This window comes from Marmota monax, unplaced genomic scaffold (assembly GCF_021218885.2).
Source record: "Marmota monax isolate L192 unplaced genomic scaffold, Marmota_monax_Labrador192_F-V1.1 WCK01_AAM20220418_F8-fsc00024, whole genome shotgun sequence".
NCBI classification, from domain to species: Eukaryota; Metazoa; Chordata; class Mammalia; order Rodentia; family Sciuridae; genus Marmota; species Marmota monax.
The window spans coordinates 35,866,636-35,889,927 of record NW_026695224.1 but is presented as its reverse complement, the minus strand read 5'-3'; the positions used below and the strand labels follow the sequence as shown (position 1 = coordinate 35,889,927).

General features: G+C 63.6%; 1 protein-coding gene across 1 annotated transcript; it reads right to left on the bottom strand.

Annotated features, from left to right (window-relative positions):
* Positions 1 to 43: 43 nt before the first annotated feature.
* On the bottom strand, positions 44 to 16,664 carry Cdh15 (cadherin 15). The gene is made up of 14 exons (XM_046435001.2): positions 16,462 to 16,664; positions 10,694 to 10,849; positions 10,180 to 10,335; positions 9,055 to 9,199; positions 5,961 to 6,121; positions 5,294 to 5,422; positions 4,747 to 4,932; positions 3,524 to 3,777; positions 2,771 to 2,913; positions 2,401 to 2,640; positions 1,984 to 2,223; positions 1,720 to 1,856; positions 1,408 to 1,575; positions 44 to 586 (listed from the first exon to the last, which is right to left on the bottom strand). Exons 1-14 carry the CDS (start codon positions 16,639 to 16,641, stop codon positions 386 to 388), a joined length of 2,496 nt encoding a protein of 831 aa, XP_046290957.1. The 5' UTR covers positions 16,642 to 16,664; the 3' UTR covers positions 44 to 385.
* Between the last annotated feature and the right edge of the window lie 6,628 nt (positions 16,665 to 23,292).

Genomic DNA, 23,292 nt, shown 5'->3' with positions numbered 1-23,292 from the left:
GGGCACTGACAGAGCACGGGATAAACTAGCAAGACTTTAACTCTGATTCACCACGAGGCTCTTGCTTCCATACAGAGGAGATGGCCTCCAGGGGGGCAAAGGTGGGGTGACCCCAGCAAGGATAGGAAGCAGCTCCCCAACTCCAGCAGGAGGGTGCCACCTCCTGCCACTCACTCCAGACTCCAAGTGCCATCCCCTCACACTCATCCTGCCTTTGGAGAAAGGCCAGAGGAAGTGGTCCTGGTGAGGTCGCCTTTGCTATGAATGGGCTACCTATCAGGCCCTTAGGTTACACTTTGGTCTCTGGGTGCAGGTGCCCCCAGAAAGCGCCCTCCCTGTCAGGTGGCCACATCCAAACAGCACATTCCACTCCTGGCCTTGGTTCTCATGGATGCCCATACATGTCTGCCAGGCGGGCAAAGCGGGGGCCCCAGTCCCTGAGATAGTCATAGTCCTGGTCCTCGTCACCATGGCTGGACAGGATGGAGCTCAGCGTTCCTGCCACAGAGCCGTCCCCCTCGTAGTCATATATGAGAGCCGTGTCATAGGGTGGCACGCTGGGGTCAGTGTCCGCCGCCTCCAGGCCCTGCAGAAAGGCCCACAGAGCTTAGGACGGCAGAGGCCAGCTGGGAGCCTGCCACACTCCTGTCGCAGCCAGGGGAGGTCTGCAGTAGCAGAGCCCCCAGGGCACAGCAGGGTTGAGAGGGCAGTCCTCAGGCAGAAGGAGCCAGCCCTGCTCCACGAGCAGCTGCCACCACCTTGCAGGGAGTCACTCCTCTAACAGCACCAGCACTGTGCCTGCTGCTGCAGGGTGACTGAGTTTGCTGGGGCTTTGCATGACAGCAAATAGTGGACGTCTCCCTGCATGGCCCCCGTGGCTTTGCATGTTCTGGGCATCTTGCATGTTGGCTTGGGAGTATCCAAATGGCTACTGTGATGTCTCAGCTGACCATTAAAGCAGGCCCAGGGATACTGATACCCACCCACCCCAACCCACCACTGTAGTGAGCCAGGGAAAGTCCAGCCTCTTAACCCACACAATGAGCTTCATAGACGGAGGCCAAGGGCCACCTGGATCCAAGTCTCGGCAAATAGATGGCCAATCTCCGTTTGCCACATAGACACTGACACCACACTCCACCCCTAATGCTAAGCTTGGAAAGTGCCACCCAGCCTGCAGGCCCTGCTGCACCTCAGGCTTCCCCAAAGCATGTCCAGGGTCCCACCAGTGAGTCCTCTCTGATCACCTGCAGCCCGGAGGCTAATATCCCAGGTGGACACACAGTGTGGAGACTGAAAGGCCCGTGAGCTCACACATATGTACCTGTGCATGTGTGCTCACTCAAGGGTGTGCGTGTGGGCATGCACAGTTCCCCTCTGACCTGCACACTCCCCAGGGCCACCTACATCGCTGATGAAGCTGGCCATGTCAGCAGGGCTGGTGGGGAGCACGCGGTGTGGCTGGCGAGGCACGCGGCCAAAGGGAGCATCACGGCGCAGGGGTGGCCGTCCCAAGGGGAGGCTCAGAGCCGGCAGTTCTGTAGGGTGGCGCAGCTGGTTTATGTCGTAGGCATCCTGGGAGCACAGGAAGTGCGATTAGGGAGGCACCAGGCGGCTCTGGGTGCTGTCCCGCGGCTGGGAAGGGCCCATGGCCCCGTTCCTGGGGGAGCCCCTGGCCGGGGCTCAGCGTTTCTGAGCCACCACCTTTGCTCCACTGACCTGGTCCTCCTCCCCGCCTCCCTGCTCGTCGTAGTTGAGGATGTTGTCGCGAAGGTCGTCCTGTAGCCCGCGCAGCAGACCCTTATCCCGCGGCGGCTGCTGGAACCGCGAGCCGAGTGCCGCGAGCAGGACCAGCACTGGGGCGAGCGGAGGGAGGTGACGTCGGGGCTGGGTGGGAGAGTGGAAGGCCACCCGAGGGGGGGCGGGGCGGGGCCCACATGCGGATCTAGGGGAGGGGCGGGCCCGCGTGGGCGGGGCACTCACGTAGCAGCAGGATGGCGCTGGCCAGCACGATGACCAGCGCGCCCAGGCTGACGCCCGCGCCCCCGGCCCGCAGCGCAGCGGCCCCCGGCAGGCAGGCGCCGTCGGGCCCACAGCGGCACACGGTCACGTTCAGTGGCTGCTCGCGCTCCTGGGGCGGCTGCCCAGAGTCCCGGAGCAGCAGGCTGAGGCGGTGCGGGCCCTCAGGGATCTGGTGCCGTGGCCTCAGGCGCGTGTGGCTCACTGGAGAGGGCCACTCTGTCAGCAGAGACCCTGGGGCCGCCCTACGTCCAAACAGCATCCGAATCCCTAGGCCTCGGTTTCCCGTCCACCCACTGGGCATGTGAAGCCTGAAGATGTGGCCAGTGTCGCATGCCCTCCATGCACCACCAGGTCCCAGGCCCTAGCTAGGGGACTCACCGTTAACCTGGCTGAGACTCCAGTTCCGGCTGAGCTCTGGGAACCTGGGGCTCAGCTGGAAAAGGAAAGGCGCCCCGTGTGGGGGCAGGTCCTCATCTGTGGCACCCAAGAGGAGGCCCGGCCCCTGGTCCGGTTCACTGCACAGGCTGCTGGGCGATGGAGGGGCCAGCACAGGTGCATGGTCGTTGACCTCCACAATCTCGATGGATAGGGTGCCTGTGCCGGTGCTGGGTGGAGAGCCTGCAGGCATGGCGGCAGTAGGCTGGGTGCCCTGCCCCAGCCCACCACCCACCCTTTGGGTGGAGCCCTGGGAGGAGAGAGGCCCAGCCAGGCCAGACAGCCCTGAAGCCAGGCACAGGGTCCCACTCACCGTCATCCAGGGCCAGGACGATGGCCCGGTACCAGCCGTCCTTGAGGAAGGGGGAGGCGGGGCTCAGCACGCGCTGGGTCTGGACCTTGCCTGTGGCTCTGTCCACCTGCAGCCAATCCTCAGGATCATAGTCCTTGGAATAGCTGTGGGTGGGAGAGGAGTGGAACCTACCAGGACATCCTGGAACGGGGTCACGCAGACATACACTGCAGACCCGACGACACAGCCATGCACACATGCACCTCTCAAGTTGCACACACGCACACCCCCAGGCCGTGCATATGCACCCACAACAGCACTCTGGGGGCCTCGGTGCAGAGTCCCTTCCACAGCCCGAGGGGTGTTTCTGCCCCAGCCAGATGAGGAAGCTGAAGCTCAGAGAAGGCCAGCAGCTGCCCAGGGCCTGGCGCAACAGCCTAAACTCAGTCCTGGTCAGTGCCAGGTGTGTACAGAAGCCCGTGGTGGCAGACAAGCACACTGGGCCAGGTCAGCAGGGGGTGAAATTAAAACACTCCCAACCAGGCCTGCAGGAGCTAGGGCCCACCAGCACAGACAGAGTGGACATTCAGAGGTCTGTGGCCATGTCCACAGGAACACCTAGAGCCCTGCCCTGCCCCAGGGGACACAGCACAGCAGGACCCCAGACCCCATGGAATGCACACAGACAATCTTTCCGCCTCTGACCCTCAGAGCCAGGGCACCCTCACAGGGCAGCGCATTCACACCTTGTCCCCAAAGACCCAGGAGGCCCACCTGATTCTTTGCAGCTGCTGTGTGTCAGGGTCTCTGGCAGAGAAAAGGGCCACAGGGGTTCCTGGGGGTGCCCCCTCAGCCAGGCTGGTCCGCAGTGGGCTCTCCGGGAACACAGGGGCCTCATTAGTATCCTGCACCCTCACGCTGACCCTGGCCTGGCCCCGCTGAGCCCGGGGGGCAGCTGCCTGCAGTGGGGCCTCGTTCTGCACCGTCACCATGAGCTCATAGTGCTCACGGCTCTCGTGGTCCAGGGGCTGTGGAAGGAGGCAGAGGCCACCCACTCTGGGTGCAAGTCCAGGCACCTAACAGGGCTCCTGGGGGGCACTCCTTGGGCCTGTCCCAAGAGCATGTGTCCCCTTCATCCCCTTTTAACCTTGACAGGTCAAAACTATGCAGGACTAAAAGCCTCGAAGGATAATACAAACATAACAAAATGAGCACCCATCACTCAAAATGAACTTGTTGGGGGTGGTGTGTCCGTCTTGTGTGTCAGAACAGACCACAGCTGCCCAAGGCCAAGCAGACTTCTCTGTGCAGGCACCTGGTGGGTGTGATCAGCTGATGCTAAGCAGAGAAACCATCCTGGCTCATGGTGGGCCCTCCCTGTGTAGGTGAGGCCTTGAGAGCAAAGCGTTTTGTCTCTGAGGACAAAGAAATTCTGCTTCCTGAGTGAGTTTCCAGTAACCCCAAATGCACAAGTCAGTTTCTTGCAAAGCAGTTTCTTTCTCCTTCCTCTGATTGAACCCAGGGGCCTGCATATGCTCCACCACAGAGCTACAGCCCCAGTCTCACAGAAAGTTCTCTACTGCATCAACGTTGAGATGTGCCTGTCCACATACATGTGTGCACGTGCACGCGTGTTTCTGTGTGGCTCCTGCTTGACTCTGCTTGCCTGGGAGAACTGGGACTGACACAGGCAGCACACATACATGGATCACAAGCACGGAGACAGGACAACTGGCAGCTCCCTCTGGCCCTGCTGCCCCGTGGTCAGGGTGTCCTGGACCCTGCATGCTCTGCCCTCCACTGCTCTCACCCAAGGACGCATGCGAGACCCCAGGAGGTCAGCAGACAGCTGCAGGTAGGAGCCCAGGAGAGCTCAGAATGGGGGCATGCAGGGTGCGTGGTCCACACCTCTGCCAGAAGCTCAGAATGGGGGCATGCAGGGTGCGTGGTCCACACCTCTGCCAGGGCAAGGTGTGCACATGACTGGGGCCTCTCACCTTCACCACTGACAGCACGCCCTCGTTGGTCTTGGGATCAGTGCGAATGGTGAACTGTCCTTCCGGGTCCCCTTCCAGGATGGTGAACCTGGCCACCCAGTTGGGGGAGCCAGGTAGGTCCCTGTCTTCCACCTCGAGGCGTCCTACATCCACTCCACTGATGGCCTCTGCAGCCTCCATGGACAACTAGGGGGACCAGCTGGTTACCCATGGCTGGCCAGGGCATGCCACCTCCCTGGGGACCCCCTTCCTCCCTCAAGCCTGCTCTGCCACCACCACCATGTGTCCTGGGTTGTTTCCAGAGTGACTATCCATGTGTGCCACCTTCCCCCAAAGGACACGGCTGGCTGCTCCCCCAGGAGACGCTCCTTGCTTGAGCCACGGTCACACATGGCCACTTCTCCCTGGGCCCCTCTCCCACTTCAGCGCCTGTCCTGGTGGACCCTCACACTTGGTCCGGGCTCCTGGCTCAGGACCCTCCTGAGAGGCAGGCCAGCCTCCATCCCCTCGCCGACCCACACCAGGGCCAATGGGGCAGGGGCAGCACCTGATCCCTGGTGAACTCGGGAGCGTTGTCATTGACATCGTCCAGGGAGATGATGGCGGAGGCCGTGGCGGTGAGGCCCTCTCCAGACATGTCGGCCACCTGCAGCGTCAGGTTGTACACGGCCACCACCTGAGGATGTGACATGGGCTAGAAGATCTGGCGGGCTACCAGAGGGACGGGAAGGGGCGGGGGCCAGGCTGCCTACAGGTTCAGCCTGTGCAGGGACCTGGTGGTGTCAGAAGTCCCAGCTGGCTCTGGGTACCCCCAGCACATGGGGTTCAGCAACATCATTGGCCTTGACCTCTGCCCTAGCCTGTGAGTGGACAAGGGGTCAGCTCTGGTGTTGGACCCACTGGGCACAGAGGGGCACTAATGAATGGGTCCCAGGCCAGAAGCCTGGCTGCCAGGGCAGCAGGGTCCCACAGAGGAAGGATGGACAGACGCTGTCAGTCAGAGTGAGGGACGAGCAGGGAGCCCTCGGCACGGTGGGGCCGCACTGTGCTGGAACCCTGCTGCGTGGGAGCACAGAGCAGACTGCAGGGGTCCTCACCCCAGGAGGCACCCACAGGAGTCCTCCAAACAGGGTCTGGGCAGCTCCCTTCCTCTGCTGGAAGGAAGCAGAGGGGGCAGCTGGGGGTGGGCTAGAGCAGAGGCCCGGCCACCTCACCTCACGGTCCAGCCCCACTTGCACGGTGCGGATCTCGCCCGTGTGCTCATCAATGCTGAAGAGCCCAGGGCTGCCCTGCTCCAGGATGGAGTACCGGAGCGCGGCGTTGTCCGTGTCGGGGTCGTCGGCATCCGTGGCCTCAGCCCTGGTGACGTAGGTGCCTGGGGAGGACAGGAAGGCCTGGGCGGATGCCCCCAGGGCTGTCGTGGGGGCCACAGATCAGGCCTAGAACTTGCCCGCTGAGGCTGACTGCACACACGAGCCCTCACATCCGGGATGCTCCCGCTGGCCCTGCAGCCCACCTGGACTTGTGAACTCCACCACTGAAGGAGCGGTGGGCAGGGTGGTCGCAGAGGCTCAGGTGCCAGGTGAGAGCAGCACCCTGAGGAGCCCAGCCCCAGGGAGACGTGGGTACAGGGGTGCCGAGCAGAGCCAGCACTGACGAGCCCTGGGGCGCTAGCTCGCCAGGGCCTGAGGTGCTGCGGACAGACCGTGGCCCGAGGCAGGGCCCTGCTTCCTGATTTACCCACAGTTCCCTGCAGCTCAGGTGTATGAGCCTTAAGCCAGGGAGGCAGAGTGACAAGGACAGGCTTCCACACACCCTGGGGCAGCTCAGCCAGCAAATCTTTGCTGTGCGTGTCTCAAGATCCACGTGTTCAATGCACGGTGGCAGATGTCAGCCACCATCCAGCCCAGGAGGGGCCAGCACCTGAGCATACAGAGCTCCTGACCAGGTAAACGCTGGTGAAGCCATGGACAGCACTGGGCAGGTGTCTTGGAGCACAGGCTGGCATCCTGGAAGGCCTGTGTGCTCTCCAGCCAGCCAGTGGGTGGACACATCATGGACCGGGGAGCCAGGTTTCTCCCATCAGGACATCAGGACAACGGCCAAGGGTCTAGAAGGACCCTGTGTTTGGAAGCAGCGGGGCCACTGGGAGCTGGCGTGTTGTGTGTGCTCTGCACACACATGGCCTCACACCCGTCCGCGTGTGTTACAGACAGGCATGTTTCCCAGCCACAACTGTTAGAGAGGCCCAGACAGCAAGTGGCTCGATGGCCCACTGACCACATCTGGACACCAGTGCTGGGGGAGGGGTGTGCAGAACAAGGGCTCCTCGGGCCACAGAAGCAACGTGGGAAGCTGGACACACCTGGAGGGAGCGCCCAGATGGCGGGGAGCCGCCTGCCAAGTGGGAGGGGAGTCCAAACCACCCTCCCCACCACCCCAGGTTCAGGGGCCTCCAGTGGAGGACAGAGCTGGGAGTCACACAGGCTCCACACAGAGAAGAACTGGCACACACCTGCACCCAGTGACAGGTAGATCTGTGCCCCAAGTAGCCACAAGGACACCCCTCAGGAACACAGGGCCCAGGTCACATCACCACCCCGACCCCGTGCTCCAAGACGCCAGTGTCTAGAGGAACTAGAGGCTGAGAGTCTGCTCCCATTAAGAGGATGGGCCCTGGACTCCAGGGTGGAGCTTGCTGGTGGGTCCTGCAGAAGCAGACCCTGAGCTGCCTGCTGCTGGGGTTAAGGGCCTGGGGACCCAAGCCCACCCTGCAACTCACCCCCAGGGCATCTGGGGTACATTGATCCTCCTCTTTCCATAGAACAGGAGCAAGACAGCCACAGAGACACAGGGAAGAAAAGAGCTGAACTTGCCAGGTGGGGTGCGCACGCCTGTGATGGGGGAGGCTGAGGTGGGAGGATCTCAAGTTCAAGGCCAGCCTCAGCAAGTTAGCAAGACCCTAAGCAACTCAGTGAGACTCTGTCTCAAAATAGAAAGGGCTGCGGATGTGGCTCAGTGGTAGAGCGCCCCGGTTCAGACCCTGGAACAAAAACAATCAAAAAACCAGACCAAAATAGCCCAAAAAAAAAGGAACAACGAAGAAAGAGACAAAGGGGACACTGGACGGGTTCCCAGGACAGGGCACGGCCCTGCTGCCAGCGGGGTCTCCCTGAGCACACAGCAAGGGCGAGACCACCACGCACACAGGCGAGGGCGCCCACTGACAGACAGCGGGGCGTGGGGACCTCGCGCAGCACCCTGGGAAGCGCCCGGAGGCCCTGCGTGCTGAGGCCCTTGGTCAGTCACTGAGGGGTCTGAGCTGAGGCCAAGGCCTGGGAGGCCCAGGCTCACCCAGGACCCACCCAGCAACTGCGTCAGTGTCCGCAGGTGACCACCAGGCTGAGGCTGGCAGGCAGCTCTGGTGGCCCTTCTCTGCAGGGCCTGGTGGAGGCAGGGTGGCCCGCACACAGGTGCGGAGCACGGAGAGGAAGGAAGCCAGGGCCCAGGGCCATCCGGGGCACAGACGTGAGCCAGCACCCTCTTGTCAGGAATGGCATTATTTTGCAGGGCATGGTGGTCACACCTGTGATCCCGGCATGAGGACAAAAGTCTGAGGCCAGCCTGGCACCTTAGGAGACCCTGGCTCAGGGGGTTGGGAGTGAGATTCAGTGGTGAGCACCCAGGTTCAGTGCCTCAGGAGAAAAAGTGATCCCCGGGGAAGGGGCACCTAATGAAGGCTGTAGAGCAGATATTATATGGAGAATATTGGGTTCTGATCTTGGTTTTGCCGCGAGCGTTATTACTGATCGCACACTGACGCGTGCAGAAATGCCCGGTGCCAGGTCTGCTGGGCAGCTCAGGACACGGAGGGCAGAAAGAGGAAGAAGCTGAAACGCTTTGCACGTCCTTGTGATGTGTGCACAGGGATTCCCTGAAACTCTCCTGCAGGTGTGAGATTGTTCCAGAATTCAAAAAAAACAAAAAGTTGTCACTTTGAATCTTGAAAAGCAAAAAATGGTGTGAAACAGAATCAACGTGGGCTGACGCCAATCAGCACCTCCAACTTCCTGCAGGCAGGAGGCTCCCCTGGGGTCTGGCCATGCTGGGGAGCCTCTGGGCACATGGGCAGTAGGCTACCCGGGCTGAACCGACCCTTAGAGGTCCCTTTTAGGCAGTGCTGGGCCTGAGCCCAGGGCCTGGTGCACACCAGGCACAGGCCTGAGATGCCAGCTAAAGGAGACCCTGCACTTAGGGCCTCCTGAAGGCCTCTCCTCCGGTGGCTGTCGGGGACCTGGCCGGCCTCACCTGGGGCGGCGCCCTCCAGCACGTGACCTGTGAACGCCTCCTGCAGGAAGACCGGCCGGTTGTCATTCTGATCCACAACCACGATCTCCAGGTCTGTGGGGTCCTCCAAGGTAGATCCTCCCAGGTCCAGGGCAAAAGCCCTTAGCTGTCCAAACAGAGGGCAGGGCTGGCGCTGCAGGCCTCGGGCCATGCAGCCTGGCACCCTCTGGAGCAGTGAGGCCACGCAGGCGAGGCACGTGCTGCAGCCAGTGAGTGTCCCCTGAGGGAGCTTGCCGTCCCCACCACCCGCCTCCCCTCTTGCCCGACTCCAGGAAGCCACAGCTGCCCCCGTGTGCCCGGAGCAGCGCCCCACCAGGCTTCCCAGCCCCCCCTCTCCAGGTCCTCTCCTCCTGAAATGACTTCCAATTCCCCCGCACACGCGTGTGCCACCGCCTCTCGTCCTTTGGAGAAGGGCATGCTGTGATTCCCAGGTTAGGAGGACTCTCCAGGCTGGCCCCGTGGCAGGCACCGCTCCCAGCTCTTTGGGGGCCAAGGAGGGGAAGCACTTGAGGCCAGAAGGGCAACAGAGAGAGGCCCTGTCCCCCCAAATAACAAGTACTCTCCCACGACCTCCTGGGTGGGAAGCCAAGCTAGTTCTCACATCTGGAGAAGGATCTAGGGCGTCCAGGAGGAAAGCGGCTGGAAGCCCTTCCCCTGACAGCCCCGCAGGGTGTTGTAGGGGTGCAGGGGTGGCAAGCTGCCGTCTGCAGGAAGCTGAGTGTGGTCCTGGGCTCACCTGCCGGCCGCCGGCCCACCTGAAGGAGGCTCCTCACCTTCCTCTGCAGGGGTGGCCCCTGGCCAATCCCATCCCCAAGAACAGTCACCGCTGCGAGGACGGACTCTTTGGGATTCTTGAACATGTCCACCTCGCCAAATGGAACAAGGCTTGGGCAAACTGGTTGTCCACCCTCTGGAGGCCCACCCAGCACCCCACAGGCCCTGGGCACAGCCCTCTGTGAAGTGGGAACACCTCAGGCTGCAGGACTACGTCCCCAACCCACCCCCCAAAGAGCTCAAGATCCAGCCAGCCTCGGCCCTGCCAGACTGGAGCCTGGGCCTGGGCAGAGGCTGAGGGGCAGGCCCCACCCTGAAGCGGTCAGTCTCCTCCCTGTCCAGCATGGCGTTGAGGAACACCCGTCCCGTGAACTTGTCGATGGAGAAGACGCCGCGGGGCTCCTCGTCCACGCCAGGCCCCTGGATGCTGTAGATGACACTGCCTAGCTGCTGCTTGTCCGACTTGATCTGCAGGCAGGAGAGGCTGGGAGAGGCCGGCGGGGACTGCCCCCAAACCCCCAGGATCCCCCCACGGGAGAGAGGATGGGCTGGGAGGGCAGCTTGGCATGGCCCACAGTCCTGACTGAGCCCTGTCCTGGGCACAGCCCCTGAGTGTCTTTGGGGACCCGGTCTCTGGGACTCCTGGGGCCTGGTGAGCGAAGGCCACTCTTCCAGCCTGGATGAGAGAGGAGGGCCTTCCCGAGCCCTCTCCCACTGCCTGCTGGGCCCTATCAGCAGGACACCTTTCGGGAATGGGGACACTGGGTGCATACACCTCCAGGACCCACCAGGATGAGCCAGTCTCCTCCAGGGCCTCTATTCTCACCTGCACCAGGGGGTACGGGAGCCGTCTGTGATTCTCTGACACACTGATGGGCGGGATGACCCAGGCTCTCCGGACGCGGCCCAGCGCAGACGCGGGGCGCCAGGGGTACAGGGTGCGGGGCTGCAGCCCAGCTACCCCTTGGGACAGGCCAAGGCTCTGCAACCAAGACAAGCCATGGTCAAGTGGGAGGCTCTTGGTGGGAGCTGGCCCCATGGTGGCTTCCACACCACCTGGCTGCATCCCTGGAGGGCACAGGTGGGGGGGCCCCAGCAGGCACACCCCCAAGTGCTGAGCCCCCACCCCCAGGAATCTGGGCCACATTCATGGTGGCCCCAGGCCCCTGGGGGTTGTTTCCTGGTAGGTGGTTGGTAGGAGGGTGGGGGCATGAGGGACCCCACTGCGCCCAGAGCAGACTCAGGTGCCCCTGGGGTGGAGAGGGCTCAGTGGGGCCCAGGAAGGGCCCTCCTAGTTCCTTCCACTTTGTGCCCAGCCACAGCCAAGATGGAGCTGCCCCCAGGAGGACGTGGCTGGGAGAGAAGGGGAGGAGCAGCAGTGGGTGGGCTGGAGACCCAGCACTGGAACTCAGCCTCCCCAGGAACCCCGTGGGCATGGAGCTTGGATGGCAGGGTGGGCCGGGCACCCTCCCACAAGGTTGGCCGTCAGAGGCAGGGGTCAGGGGGGTGACATGGCCCTCCCATACTCCCACAGCTCTGAGGGGCAGGGAGGGTGGGTGGGTGCAGAGGGGCTTGGCCAGGTGGGGGCTGGCTGGGTTTGGCACTGTCCTCCCCAAGCACTCAGCAGGGCAGGGGCCCGCAGAGGTCACCAGCTGCCAGCCTCCCTGCCTGCGGGTCTGGGCCTTCTCCTCTGCTTGCCCCTCCCAGTCCAGTAGCACTTTCCCTGATGCTGGAACTTCCTGGGTGTGAGCGTCCCACGACCACAGCTGTGCAGGGCCATGAAGCCCTGGGCTGGGGCACGGTGCCAGCGGGTGCTGTGGTTTCCACTCTCTTCAGCAGAAGCGGCTGCACCAGGACAGGTGCCCAGCGCTCGCATGCCCAGCCTCAGCGAGGTGGCTGAGACCTGGGGTCCACACCTGCTCTCCCCAGCCTCGGCCCTTGTCTGCAGGAGCCTGAGGCCTCCCTGGGTGGGAGGAGGCCCAGGCTACTGCCAACATGGCTCTCTGCCTCCACCAGTGCAGGAGGGGTGCCTGCCCCAACGCCCTTCCTGGGGTGGCAGAGGGCAGGGACCTCCTAGGCCCTTCCACTTTGTGCCCAGCCATAGCCAAGATGGAGTTCCAACTGGGCCCGCACCCAGGGAGGTTCCTGCCGTGTGTGACAGAGGCGTCAGCAGCCCTGGTGAGGACTCACAGGTGACCTGCTCCCCCTTCCCTCTGTGACGCGGGGAGCGTGGGGCAGAGTGGGCCAAACCAAGGTCACCCTCCTCCCTGCAGGACCACCATGCCCAGCACTCCCTCCTAACAACAGGGGCCAGTGGCTCCCTGCTGCCATCCTCTGGGTGGGGTGGACGCCTGGCACCCTGGCTTCCCCTCACAAAGGACTGCAGTCTGTGGGGGCTGGGACACAGGGTGAGGCCTCAGGAGGACAGCACCACGTCAGTGCCTGGGGGCTGCCTTAGGGCCAGGTCAGGAGGGAGAAGCTGCAGAGCCAGGTGACCTAACTGTGACCTAACTGCAGGTGACCCTGCAGAGCCAGGCCCAACTGTGCCTCCTGCGTGCCTCCTGCGCCCACCCCGGCGGCAACCTGTCCCCACCCAGTGCCAGGGGCTCCATCCCGCTCTCAGCAGCCCTTGCCTCTGCCCTGTGCTTGCAGAGTGACACGTGGCAGCAATATCCCAACAGAAGCAGCCTCCCTAGAGGCCTGAGCCCCCACGGGCAGGACCTCAGGCCCCTCCTCCAAGGCCCTTTCGGGGCAGTAGAGCTGCCAGTGTTCTGGTCCTTGCACCCACTGCCCCTGGGAGTCCAGAGAGGAGTGGACCCTCTTCGTAGACGGCAGGCTGGCGGGGACAGGCCAGGGTGCTCAGGCCTGAGGCCTGTCGGCCACTCTCCCGCCCCAGAGGCACTCTGAGGCTGACAGATGGCAGTGCTGGCCTCTGAGCCTGCCAAAGCTGGCCAAGCACAAGCCACTTCCAGGTCAGGGCCACATTCCTGCCAAGCGCAAACCTGCCTGCCCGGCATGGGGGTCTCAGTCACAGCCTCGATGGCACAGGCTGTTCCAGAGCCCCCCTGGACCAGTTTAGTGCTGGGACCTGGAGTGGGCCCTCCTCTCCTTTGTCCGCCTTGGTCCTCACGACCCCCATAAAGCAGGTGACCACCCACGTCAGCTCCATAAGTCTGACCCCCTTGGTTCAGAGGGGCACACTCAGCAGGAACCTGGTGACCGAGGGGCTCAAGGTCTGTGCACACTCGGCCCTGCCTGGGCTGCCAAACCTGGGCTGGTGCCCCACCCCGCCAGCTGCCTTGCTGAATGCCCACAGACTTGCCCTGGCCAGGTATGGTCAAGTCAGAGGCTGGACCCAGAGTTCTGGGTCCCCAGCCTGTCCACAGCCCAAGTTCACAAGGTCAGCAGAACCACAGAGCCCTGGCAGGGCCGCTGGCTCAGATCAGAAGCCACGATGGGTGTGGGTGGGTGACCAGTGGGCAGCCAACGCCCGCTCCCAGGGGCATTCGAGTGGCTTACTCCCTGCCCTGCCCCCACAAGACGTGGCTGGCTGAAGGCAAGGCCTGGGCACCGCCCGGGCAGCTCAGCATATCTGGTGCCCAGGACAAAGCCACATGGACACAGCCAGCTCACAGAGACCCCACACCTGGGGCAGGGGACAAAAGGGACATTTTGTGGACGTGTGCTCCTGGACTGCTGCCCACTCCTCTGTTCCCCATGCCAAACCAGGTCAACAGACATCAGGGACCCCTTCCCAAGTAGGTGCCCACGATACCCCCAAGCTCTGACCTTGTTCTTAGCCAAGAGCCCTGGACAGTGTGGAAGCCCTGGGAACACCAGGACCACTGCCCCAGTCCTAGCTGCTGGGTCAAGTCCCTACTGGGGTCCGTCCCTGGACCTCAAAGAGCCAAAAATGACCAAGCTCCTGCCATGTGCCAAGTGTCTGCTCTGGGCAGGCAACTCTGCTGAGAGGCAGGGACACCAGCAATTCCTGGTGACCTGAGGGGAGTGTGTCCAGCCCAGCCAGGCCCTGAGCCTGGACAGAGGTGCTGGGCACTGGGGAGTCGGACCTACAGTGAGAAAAGAGGAAGCCGGATGCCCCCTCCCTCTCAGCAGAGTAGACAGAGCCAGTGGCCTCTTGGGCTCCTGTAAGCCACTGTCAGGAGCCCAGTGGTGGACAGGAAGGGAGGACAGGGCCTGGGCTGGCTGGACGCTGCCTGGTATGTCTGGCTGTCTCCTCAGTGTGCGCTGGCGGAGCAGAGGAGGGGCAGCCCAGTCATCCCACCCTGCACAGCTGAATGCCCTAGCGTGGGCACGGGTGGGTGGGCTTGGGAAAGGCAACAGAAACCCTGGTCCTGCCTCCCCACAAGCTTCTCGGGCCGAGCCCCTCCCTCCAGGCTGGAATCCATGGCCATCCTGTTCCTGGAGGGCCAGCATGTCAGGAATGGCCCAGCTGTTGGCCCGGCCAGGGTGGCCCCAGCCTCTCCCCTGCGGGCCCCACCTCTCCAGCTGCTGCAGGCTTCAGAGGAGGGTGAGGAGGGGTGACAGGGCTGGCAGCTGCTCTCTCCCATCAGCATGGCCCTGCCCCCGGCAGCATAGACCCTGCAGGGCCCACACCACAGAGCCGCCTGCCTTGGGCGCCATGTGGAGCTGGGTGGACAGGCCAGTGGTGGGGCCTGTCACTCTAACAACCCCGGGGCCCCATGCCCAGACTCAGGCAGGGCGTCCCGGGCAGCTTGTCCCCATTCCCTGTCCTCCCCCAGCAGGGTAGGGTCCCAGGTGCAGGACCAGTCGCTAGGGACAGCATGCAGTGGGCAGGGCCGACAAGGGCCAGTGTGAACACACAGTCCAGCCCCCTGCTGTCCCCTGGGGCTCAGAGTTCAGGTTCTAGAGGGGTTCTGTGTGGAGAGAGCTGGGACCCACCGGAGACAGCCCTGCGGGTCAGGACTGGCCAGCCTGGGGCTCACAGAGCTGAGGGAAGGAGGGACAGGGTCCCCACCCCTTCAACAAGAGCTGATGAGCCACGCTGCCCACTGCCCCTGCAGGAAGCTCAGGAGGCCTAGCCCCCACTGACTGGTTCCCTACCCCGACCTGCTTGGGGGCCTCCCGCTCCTGAGCAGGGGGTTTGCAGCAGGAGCCTGGGACGAGGCCTCTGGAGTGGGAAGCGGAATCCAGCCCAGCCTCTCCCCTGGGGCCTGGGGCCTTGGAAAGGCTGATACCCAAACCCAAAGGCGCTGGACCCCCAGGGTCCTCCGAGCCAGCTCCAGCCTTGGGTGCCAGCAGAGATTTTCCCCTACAGCAAGCGGGGTGTGGGCACTGAGCAGGAAGCTGTCTGTGAGGAGACTCCAGGGTGTGCAGGCCTCCAGGCCTGCAGCGGGGCAGGGTGTCCATGCCTAGGGCTGGACAGAGGCTGGAGGGTGAGGTCTAGGCAGCCAGGCTGTGCTGGGCTGCTGTCTCCACGCAGTGAGGTGTGAGGGCCCGCAGCGGGGAGGGGGCTGGAGCTGAGAGGCTAGTGCCTGTGGAGCAGCCGCTGGAGGGGCTGACTGGCCAGGCACCTGGTCAGCTGTCAGGGTCTGAAACCTGAGCTGGCCAGCCAAACTGCAAGGCTTATGGGAATTTGAGGGAGCCAGGAAACCCCTGCTGCGAAGGGACCTACTCTCCTCACCATGTCCAGCACCCGGGACCACCCTAGAGCAACCCCAGTGACTGATGGTGAGCAGTGCTGGCCCTTTGTGTTCACACCCTTCACATCTAAGAGGCAGAGACTGTCCACAGCCAGGTCCCAATCATGCTGGGCCCTGGGCTCTGGCAGGGGCCACCGAAGCCATATCCTCGCTCTAGGCTCAGCCCAGTGCCACTAGCAACCTAGAACACGAAAGAGGTGACCCAGTGGAGGGAATGGCCAGAGTGGGGAGAGCGGGCCAGAGGCCTGTGTGCCTGCCACCTGTCCTGTGCCCAAGTTGGGGAGACCAAGGTACCATGGGTGGACAGAAGGTTGTGGCCCTCAGGCCTGATCCACTCCAGCAGCTGCAGAGTCTCCAGGGAGACAACAGGCATTCCAGCTGTCCCATGGTGGGACACAGCATGTGGACAGGCTGTGTTAGGACCCAGCTCCCTGGCCCAGGCACTCCTGCAGGAGAGGTAATGTCCAGGCCAGAGTTTGGAGAACAGAGCCTGCAGATGCTGGCCAGGGTTATGGGGATGGGGGGTTCAGTCCCCACCAACACCTGACTGGGACTCCTGCTGCTCCCAGAAGATTGGCCACGGCCACCCCGACAAGGGGGCAGGTTGGAGGAGTCTCTGCCCTGCACCTCCAAAGGGAAGGGCCGATAGGTGGTCTGCACCTGCCCTTCAGCTTGGTTCCCCAGTACTGGCCAGTCCACTCTTTTTCCAAGGGAGGCAGGTTGCACTCCCTCTGGGAACCCCTGGCTAGGGTTATCCCACCTCCCGCAGGGCCTTGCAGAGTGCGACCCACCTGGGCACCCACCCCCAGCCGGCAGCTCTCAGTCCCTAGAGGATGGCCAGGGCCAGTGGTCCTGGAGAGAAACTGCACCGCACGCTGGGGAGGAGGGTCCCTGCCGTGGGCCGCCTTACCTGGGTCAGCAGCCCGAGGGCAAGGAGGAACGTGGCGTCCATCGGGGCCAGCCAGAAGCTACCAAGGCAAAAGTGTCCGGCTCGGCGGCGGCCGGGGTGGCGCCTCCGGCTCCAGACCCAAGAGCGCGGCCCGGCTGAGTGACAGCGCAAGTGCTCGGGCGGCCGGCCGAGGGGCAGCATGTGTGCAGTGGGGCGGGGCCAGGCAGGAAGAGGGCAGGGCCGGACCTGAGTGACAGCACGGGTGTGGTGGGGCGGGGCCTGGAGGGAGAGGGGCGGGGCCTAAGTGACCGTGCGGGTCGTGGGCGGGGCCTGGCGGCGGAAAGGGCGGAGCCAGGGCCTGAATGACATGTGGGGGCCTGAGCTCCAGAGAGGCAGGGGTTCTGACAGCTGTCTGGAAAGGACTCAAGAGTGGAAGGAGAGCGGCTGGGGATGTGGCTCAAGTGGTAGCACGCTCGTCTGGCATGCGTGCGGCCCGGGTTCGATCCTCAGCACCACATACCAACAAAGATGTTGTGTCTGCCAATAACTAAAAAATAAATAAATAAATATGTTTAAAAAAATGAGTGGAAGGAGAAGGAAGCCTGTCGGGAAGCCTGTCGGGAAGGCTGGGGTTGGGCTCAAGCCGTCTTCATTTCCTGCACTTAGAGTCACCAGGATGCTCCTGCCTGTTCCCCCTGCCTGCAAGGCTCCTTCCTCCACCATCTGATCCTTGCCTTCAGGGTTTTGGGCCAATGGCAGGGACCTCAGCACTGGTCAGGAAAGGCCCCCTGGGGAGGTGAGGGGTGGCTGTGGGGCACCTTGGAGCTCATTTCAGGCAGAGGCGCTATCCCATGAAAGGCTTGGATGGAGTGGGAGGGAGGCTGCAGAGGGACAGGGCCTGTGGTGCAGACGACTGCTCAGTCCAGGTCTCACCCCACAGAGCTGCAGAGACGCCCTAATTGCAGCTCGAGCTGCCCAGCCTCCACTCAGCTGTCCTTGGCTGGCTCCCTGGACCTGTCTGCACCCCCGTGGGCAGTCTCCTTCGGCACCAGCCTTCCTGCGTGGTGCACATGCTTGGCACACTGTGAGGCACTAATGGTCCTCACTGTTCCTCAGCTGGCCTGTGCATCCTCCCCTTCAGTCCTTGTGGTCAGTGGGGTCCCAAGTTGCCGCAGCTCTGCTCTGCACCCTGGAGGGCAAGGGTGGCAGATCCCACTGTTTCTGGGTGGAGGAAGGGGCGTGGTGGCCTGGAGGGGCTGGAGAAATCACAGCTCCACACACAGGTGAGGGTCTAAAGCTCAGGGACTGCAGGGCAGGGTCACCTGGGCTACTCCAGCGTGCAGTAGGAGGGACTTGTAGTTGACTTAGGGTTGCCTTATTGAGGCCCCCAGGACCTGGCACCACCTGGGCTATGAGTGGGCAGAGAGAATAAGGGTCTATTCAGGCTGGAGAGGCCTCCCAGGCATCTGCCCAGGAGATCCTCACATCCTCTCAGGCCCAAGGGGGCTCTTGTGGACCCAAGCAGGGGGAAGAGGTGTGTTGGGCTGCAGCGCGGAGGTCCTTTCCTGGTGTCCTGCCCCAGCTGCCCTGGATGCCAGCAGGCTCCAGGACTGGCTTTTCCTCCCTCCCTCCCTCCCCTGGAACTCCCCAGTCCCAGTCTTTAATGACACCCAGAAGCTGGAGACTGTCAACTCAGGGCAGCATCTTCCTTGCTGGCCCTGCTCCTGCCGACTTGCTCCTCCAGGCCCTGGGGCCCGTGAAGCTCACTGCCAGGAAGACCCTCCTCTGCTCTGCCCACAGAACTCCCACTAGGCCCTCAGGGCCCAGCTCCCATATTGCCTCCTCCTAGGGAGCCCCCTCCCCACCTCAGCCAGAAGCCCTCTGTCCTCCCGTCACCTCCTGTGCAGTGTGGCAGCTCTTGTTATGGCTCAGAGCTGCTGTCCTCTGGACCTGGGAGTGTGTGTCCCTCGACGTCTGTGCAGGAGGGCCCCCGCACAGGAGTGACATCATGGAGAGCGGGGGCTGCTCATAGATCTGGTGATTGTGCAGGTGAGCACCATCTGTGCCCTGGCCTATTGGAGGAGGACTGGCCACCTGGGGGAGGCCAGCAGGCACAGCCGGCACTGTCCTTGGCATTCATCTCTTCCAAATAAGAGGGAGGAAGGTAGGGAGTTCGCTGAATGGGGGTGGGGGAGGAGCCCCTTGGGGACCTTGCCTCTGAGATTAGGGGCCCCAGAGATGGGGGCAAAGCTGAAAACTTTGAGTTTCTAGGATAGGCAGAAGGGAGTGCCCACCCAGAAAGAGGCTTGACCACGCTCTGAGAGTCCCTCCCCACTTTCCACTGGTCCTCGGTCTTGCTTTTGAGCTCCCAGAGAGAGGCGAGACAAACAGGCGAAGCCCTTCCTTGGGAGGGGGCTCTCAGGGACAGGTCCTGGCTGAGCCCCTGGTGCAAGGAGGGGCTCAGAGTCAGGGGCTCAGCCATTGGAGTAGGGGTCCCCGAGCTGTACACAGACCAGCGAGGCGGAGGCCCCTGAATCCTTTCAGGAGTCTGGCCCTCGTGGGAAGCCGAGACAGCAGACCAGGCCGCAAGCCCAGCTGGGGCCTTGGGCAGCTCTTTTCTCAGGCCCAGGGGGGCTCTTGTGGACCCAAGCAGGGGGAAGAGGTGTGTTGGGCTGCAGCGTAGAGGTCCTTTCTGCCGACTCCACTTCAGGCCGTGGGGACGGTCAACCCCAGAAGAGTCCTCTTCCCGGTGGTCTTGGGGACATGCAGCCCTCCTTCCACGTCCTGACTACAGCTCTGACCCCCACGCTGGGCAGCCCCCTCCCTTTTCTTATCTCTGCAGCCTCCCCACCACGGTCCCCACTCCAACCGCAGCCAGGGGACGGCAGGGTAAGTGGGGCGGGGCTTGAGGGCGGGGCGGGGCGTGAGGGCGGGGTCGGCGGGGCGGGGCGGGGCGGGGCGTGAGGGCGGGGTCGACGGGTGGGACGGGGCTTGAGGGCGGGGTCGGCGGGGCGGGTCTTGAGGGCGGGGTCGGCGGGGCGGGGCTTGAGGGCGGGGTCGACGGGTGGGACGGGGCTTGAGGGCGGGGTCGGCGGGGCGGGGCTTGAGGGCGGGGTCGGCGGGGCGGGGCGGGGCGGGGCGGGGCCGGCTCGAGCCTGGACCCTCCCTCCTCCCCCCGACCTGGGCTGTAGGTCAGCCAGGCTGCGCGCCTGCTCTAGCCGCAGGTCGGGGCACGGTCCGCGCGCTCCTCGGCCCTGGCGATCGGGCCTCCCACACGGCCTCCGGGCCTCCCACTCGGCCTCCGCTACCCCTCTTCCTGTGTCATTCCCCAAGGCAGAGTGGGGCGCCCGCTGGCCCTCGGGCTAAGGAGGTGCCCCTGCGCAGGGAAAGAGCGCGGCCGAGGCCAGCCGGACCCCGAGAGGCCCAGAGGACAGCCAGACATGCCCGGGCCAACCTGGGGCTCGGGTCGTGGTGCAGGTTTCCCACTTCCCCAGGACCAAATGGGGCCGCGGCGGCTCCCTCACGGAAGCGCTGCTGCCCTGCTTTAGAACCGAGGGACGGACACCGTGAGGGCGCAGTTAGACACGCAGCTTCACAGCAGGCGACGCCGGGCGGGCGGCTCATCCCAAGGGGCAGGAACCCGGGCTTTAGTGCGGTGTGCCCGGCAGCCCTGCCGCTAAGCTCCGTTTTATTGGGAGGCCCTCGCGGCCAGGGTTCAGCCAGCGGGGCTGGGGCAGGAGTGGAGGAGAGGCTGATCAGGAAGAGTGGGGTGGCCCAGTGACCGCAGTGCCTGAGCCCTGGCCTGGCCCCAGGACACAGGAGTGGGTGGGGGTAGAACTGGGACTGGTGGTGACACTGTCCTAGCATTGGCACTGCCCGCCCTCTCCTGGCCACAGGACACAGTGCAGGAGGGTCAGAGCAATGCCCGCCAGGGAGGGTGGGGGCTCTGTTCTTGTTCAAAACCCACGATCCCCCCAAAAACACAAAATCAGAATCATTTGCCAAGTCGGCTTAAGAGTAGTGAGTGTTCAAAATACATGGACAGGCAGATGGACACAGAGGGCAAGAGAGCCTTCCCATGGTGTTGGCAGCCCTGACAGGCCACTGTGGGCCTAAGGATGGGGATGGCCTGTGCCTGGAGCCTGGCATTCAGTCCTGCTGCTACAGGGGGTTGGTCAGAGGGGGCCCTGGGGCTGCAGTCCTCCTGCCAGGCAGTGCCTGGTCTCCAAGCCTCTGACTGCTGTGGGGGTCTTGCCGGATGGCCGGACACTAGCCTCGCCTGCCCTCTTCGTGGGGATGGTGGGTCTGGCCCAGGTCCATCTCTAAGAGCCCACCTGGTTTCCTGGATGTCCTAGCTGATAGTGACCTCCAGGTAATACCCACACTCCTGACCAAGGTGGCTGCGGTGGGAGCTCAGCCAGGAGGACCCTTGAGAGAGCAGGTCTAGCAGCTCCTGCTGCACCCACCCCCAGCAGCCGAGGACAGTGTGGCTCCAGGGATGCCAGCAGAGGTGTCCCTGGTTTGGGAGGCTTGCCAGAACTTGAGGGCTGAGCTGGGCAGGGGTCAAGAGCTCTTTCCTGCTGCTGCCCCCATCTTAGGACACTGGCCCTGGAAATGCCTCTCCAGACGTGGAGACACACATCTCCTTTCCAGGGCCGCAGGTGGATGGCCCACCTGCCTCACCTGCGCATCAGCTCTGTAGCCAGCCAGCTCCTCCCCTGGCCTGGATGTGCCATGGCTGCTGGGGTGAGGGGTAGGCCAGACCAGATGGGCAGTGAGGAGTGTCCCAGCTCTGAAGTCCAGTGGGTGGGGCTAGCCATAGGGACAGGATATGAGGGGGCGGGTGGGCAGAGAAGACAGGTCACCAGGATGCTCTCCAAGATGGGCCAGGGCTACCTTATAAATCCTGGGGCTGGGCTTGTTGGGCCAACTCCCAAAAGGCAGGTGGGGGGATGGATGGCTACAGGCCTGCAAGCCCAGCCCTACAGGAGAGGGCTGCCCCCGCTGCCCAGTAAGCCACAGGTCTGAGCCAGCTGTGCCCAGGGAGGGGGCCATTGTGCCCCGTGTGGGTGTCTGCCCCTCTCCTCCACCCCAGCCTCTTGCTGTGTCCCCCACGCCCCCATGTTCCACCTCTGTCCTTCATTCTCAGCCCCTCTGGTGACAGCAAGGAGGGTAAGGGACGGCTCTGCTGAGACCTCTGCTCTACAGCCACTGTGACCAGCATCTGCTCCCGGCCATCAGGAAAGCCAGCATCATCTGAATTCATCCCCCACAGGCCTGTGTGGCGAGCCCCGATCCTGGGGGCTGGGAGGAGCCTGGGCACCAACTCTGCTGGATTTCACCTGCTGAAGATGCACTTGGGGCCACGGGGTGGCCACTGTTCTCTTGTGCCCATGGTGTTTAAGAGCTTTTATCACAGGACCCTTGCCCCATATCAGCTGCTTCCCTCTTCAGTGCACGGTCGACACAGCTCCGTGCACAGCGGAGGTGCCCTGGAGCTTGCCTGCCCACTAGGAACAACCTGCTCCCAGCTGATGCCAGCTCTGGCCTCTGGAGCTTGAGGGCCCTGCTCTACCCACCAGGGTGCTGGGCCCCAGGGCAGCCGGCCAGGGAAGGTGGATTTGGGGACCCTAAGTGTCAGGTCTGTGGAGCGCCTGTGTCTGCACATAAAGGTGTGCGTGCGCCTGTCTGTGTGACTGTCCCGCTGGGCCGGGGTGTCCAGAACTTCTGAGAAAGGCCTTGTCAGGAGGAGCAGGGACACACAGGACGTCGTGGGCACGGATCTGGCTCTCACAGGTCCAGGAGGGCCCTGCGGAGGAGCGAGACTGAGGTGTGCACTGCCAAAGGGGCAGTGTGCAGACAGGCCCAAGGTGAACGAGGGGTCACTGCCTGGTGCCTGGGGCCCAGGGCTGCCGGGCCATGCCGAGAGGCTGCATCACATGCTAGAGAGAGGGCGGGGGCACCAGCACCAGGGTGGGAGGCCACACCAGGAGCAGCCTGCCCCTCAGCTATGTCCCAAAGCCACTGTCAGCCCCTGTGGGGAGACAGGGCAGCAAGCCGTCAGCTCGCCTAGGGTACCCGGGCCTGGCCAGTGGAGCTGCTAGTTGAGGCAGGGGAGAGTCCTTCCTCCTGAGACCCCTGGGCAGGGCTCAGTCCTGACCGCCTGAAGGCTCCAGCAGGTGGTCCTCAGCACTCCTGCCTGCGCCCGCCTCACGTCAGGCTCCCCTCCTCCTGTGCCGGATGCCCCTCCCTCCCAGGACACCTGACCACTGCCCCAGCCCCCACGAGGGTGCTGCCTTGGCTCGGTTTCCCTGTTCGCAGGAGGCCACCTGTTCCCAGTCTCAGCCAAGGTGAAGGGCCCTGGCCCCACGCGGCATGGCTTCCACCCTAGCCCTTCTCTTCCAGGCCCTGTGACAGACAGGGACTGTCACTCACTGACTCATCTCAGCCGTCTCATCTGCAAAACACACCAAGGCCATTCCATGGAGGTGGGGGGCCCCCACAGGAGGTACTGCAGGGTGTCCGTTAGGTCTGTGCAGAACACAAGGAACCCACTGCTCACCCTGGCAGGGCCCAGAGCTCGGGGGGCATGCGTGGCCCAGGGAACCCTCGCCCTCTGGTGGACGCAGCCTGCCCTGCCAGTGTGAGGAGGGCCCTGCACTACCTGTGGCTGTCCCTCAGTGCTCCTGGGCTTACCAACAGCTGTGTCAGGGGACAGAGCGGGAGGGGCTCTGTGGCTGGCTATCCCTATGGTTACGGAGCTGGGGCCTTCCGAGGGACCGAGGCAGCGTGAGGACCCCCCTTCAAACCCCCATTCTTGCAATCAAGTCAGAGAGGTTTCAGACACGTCAC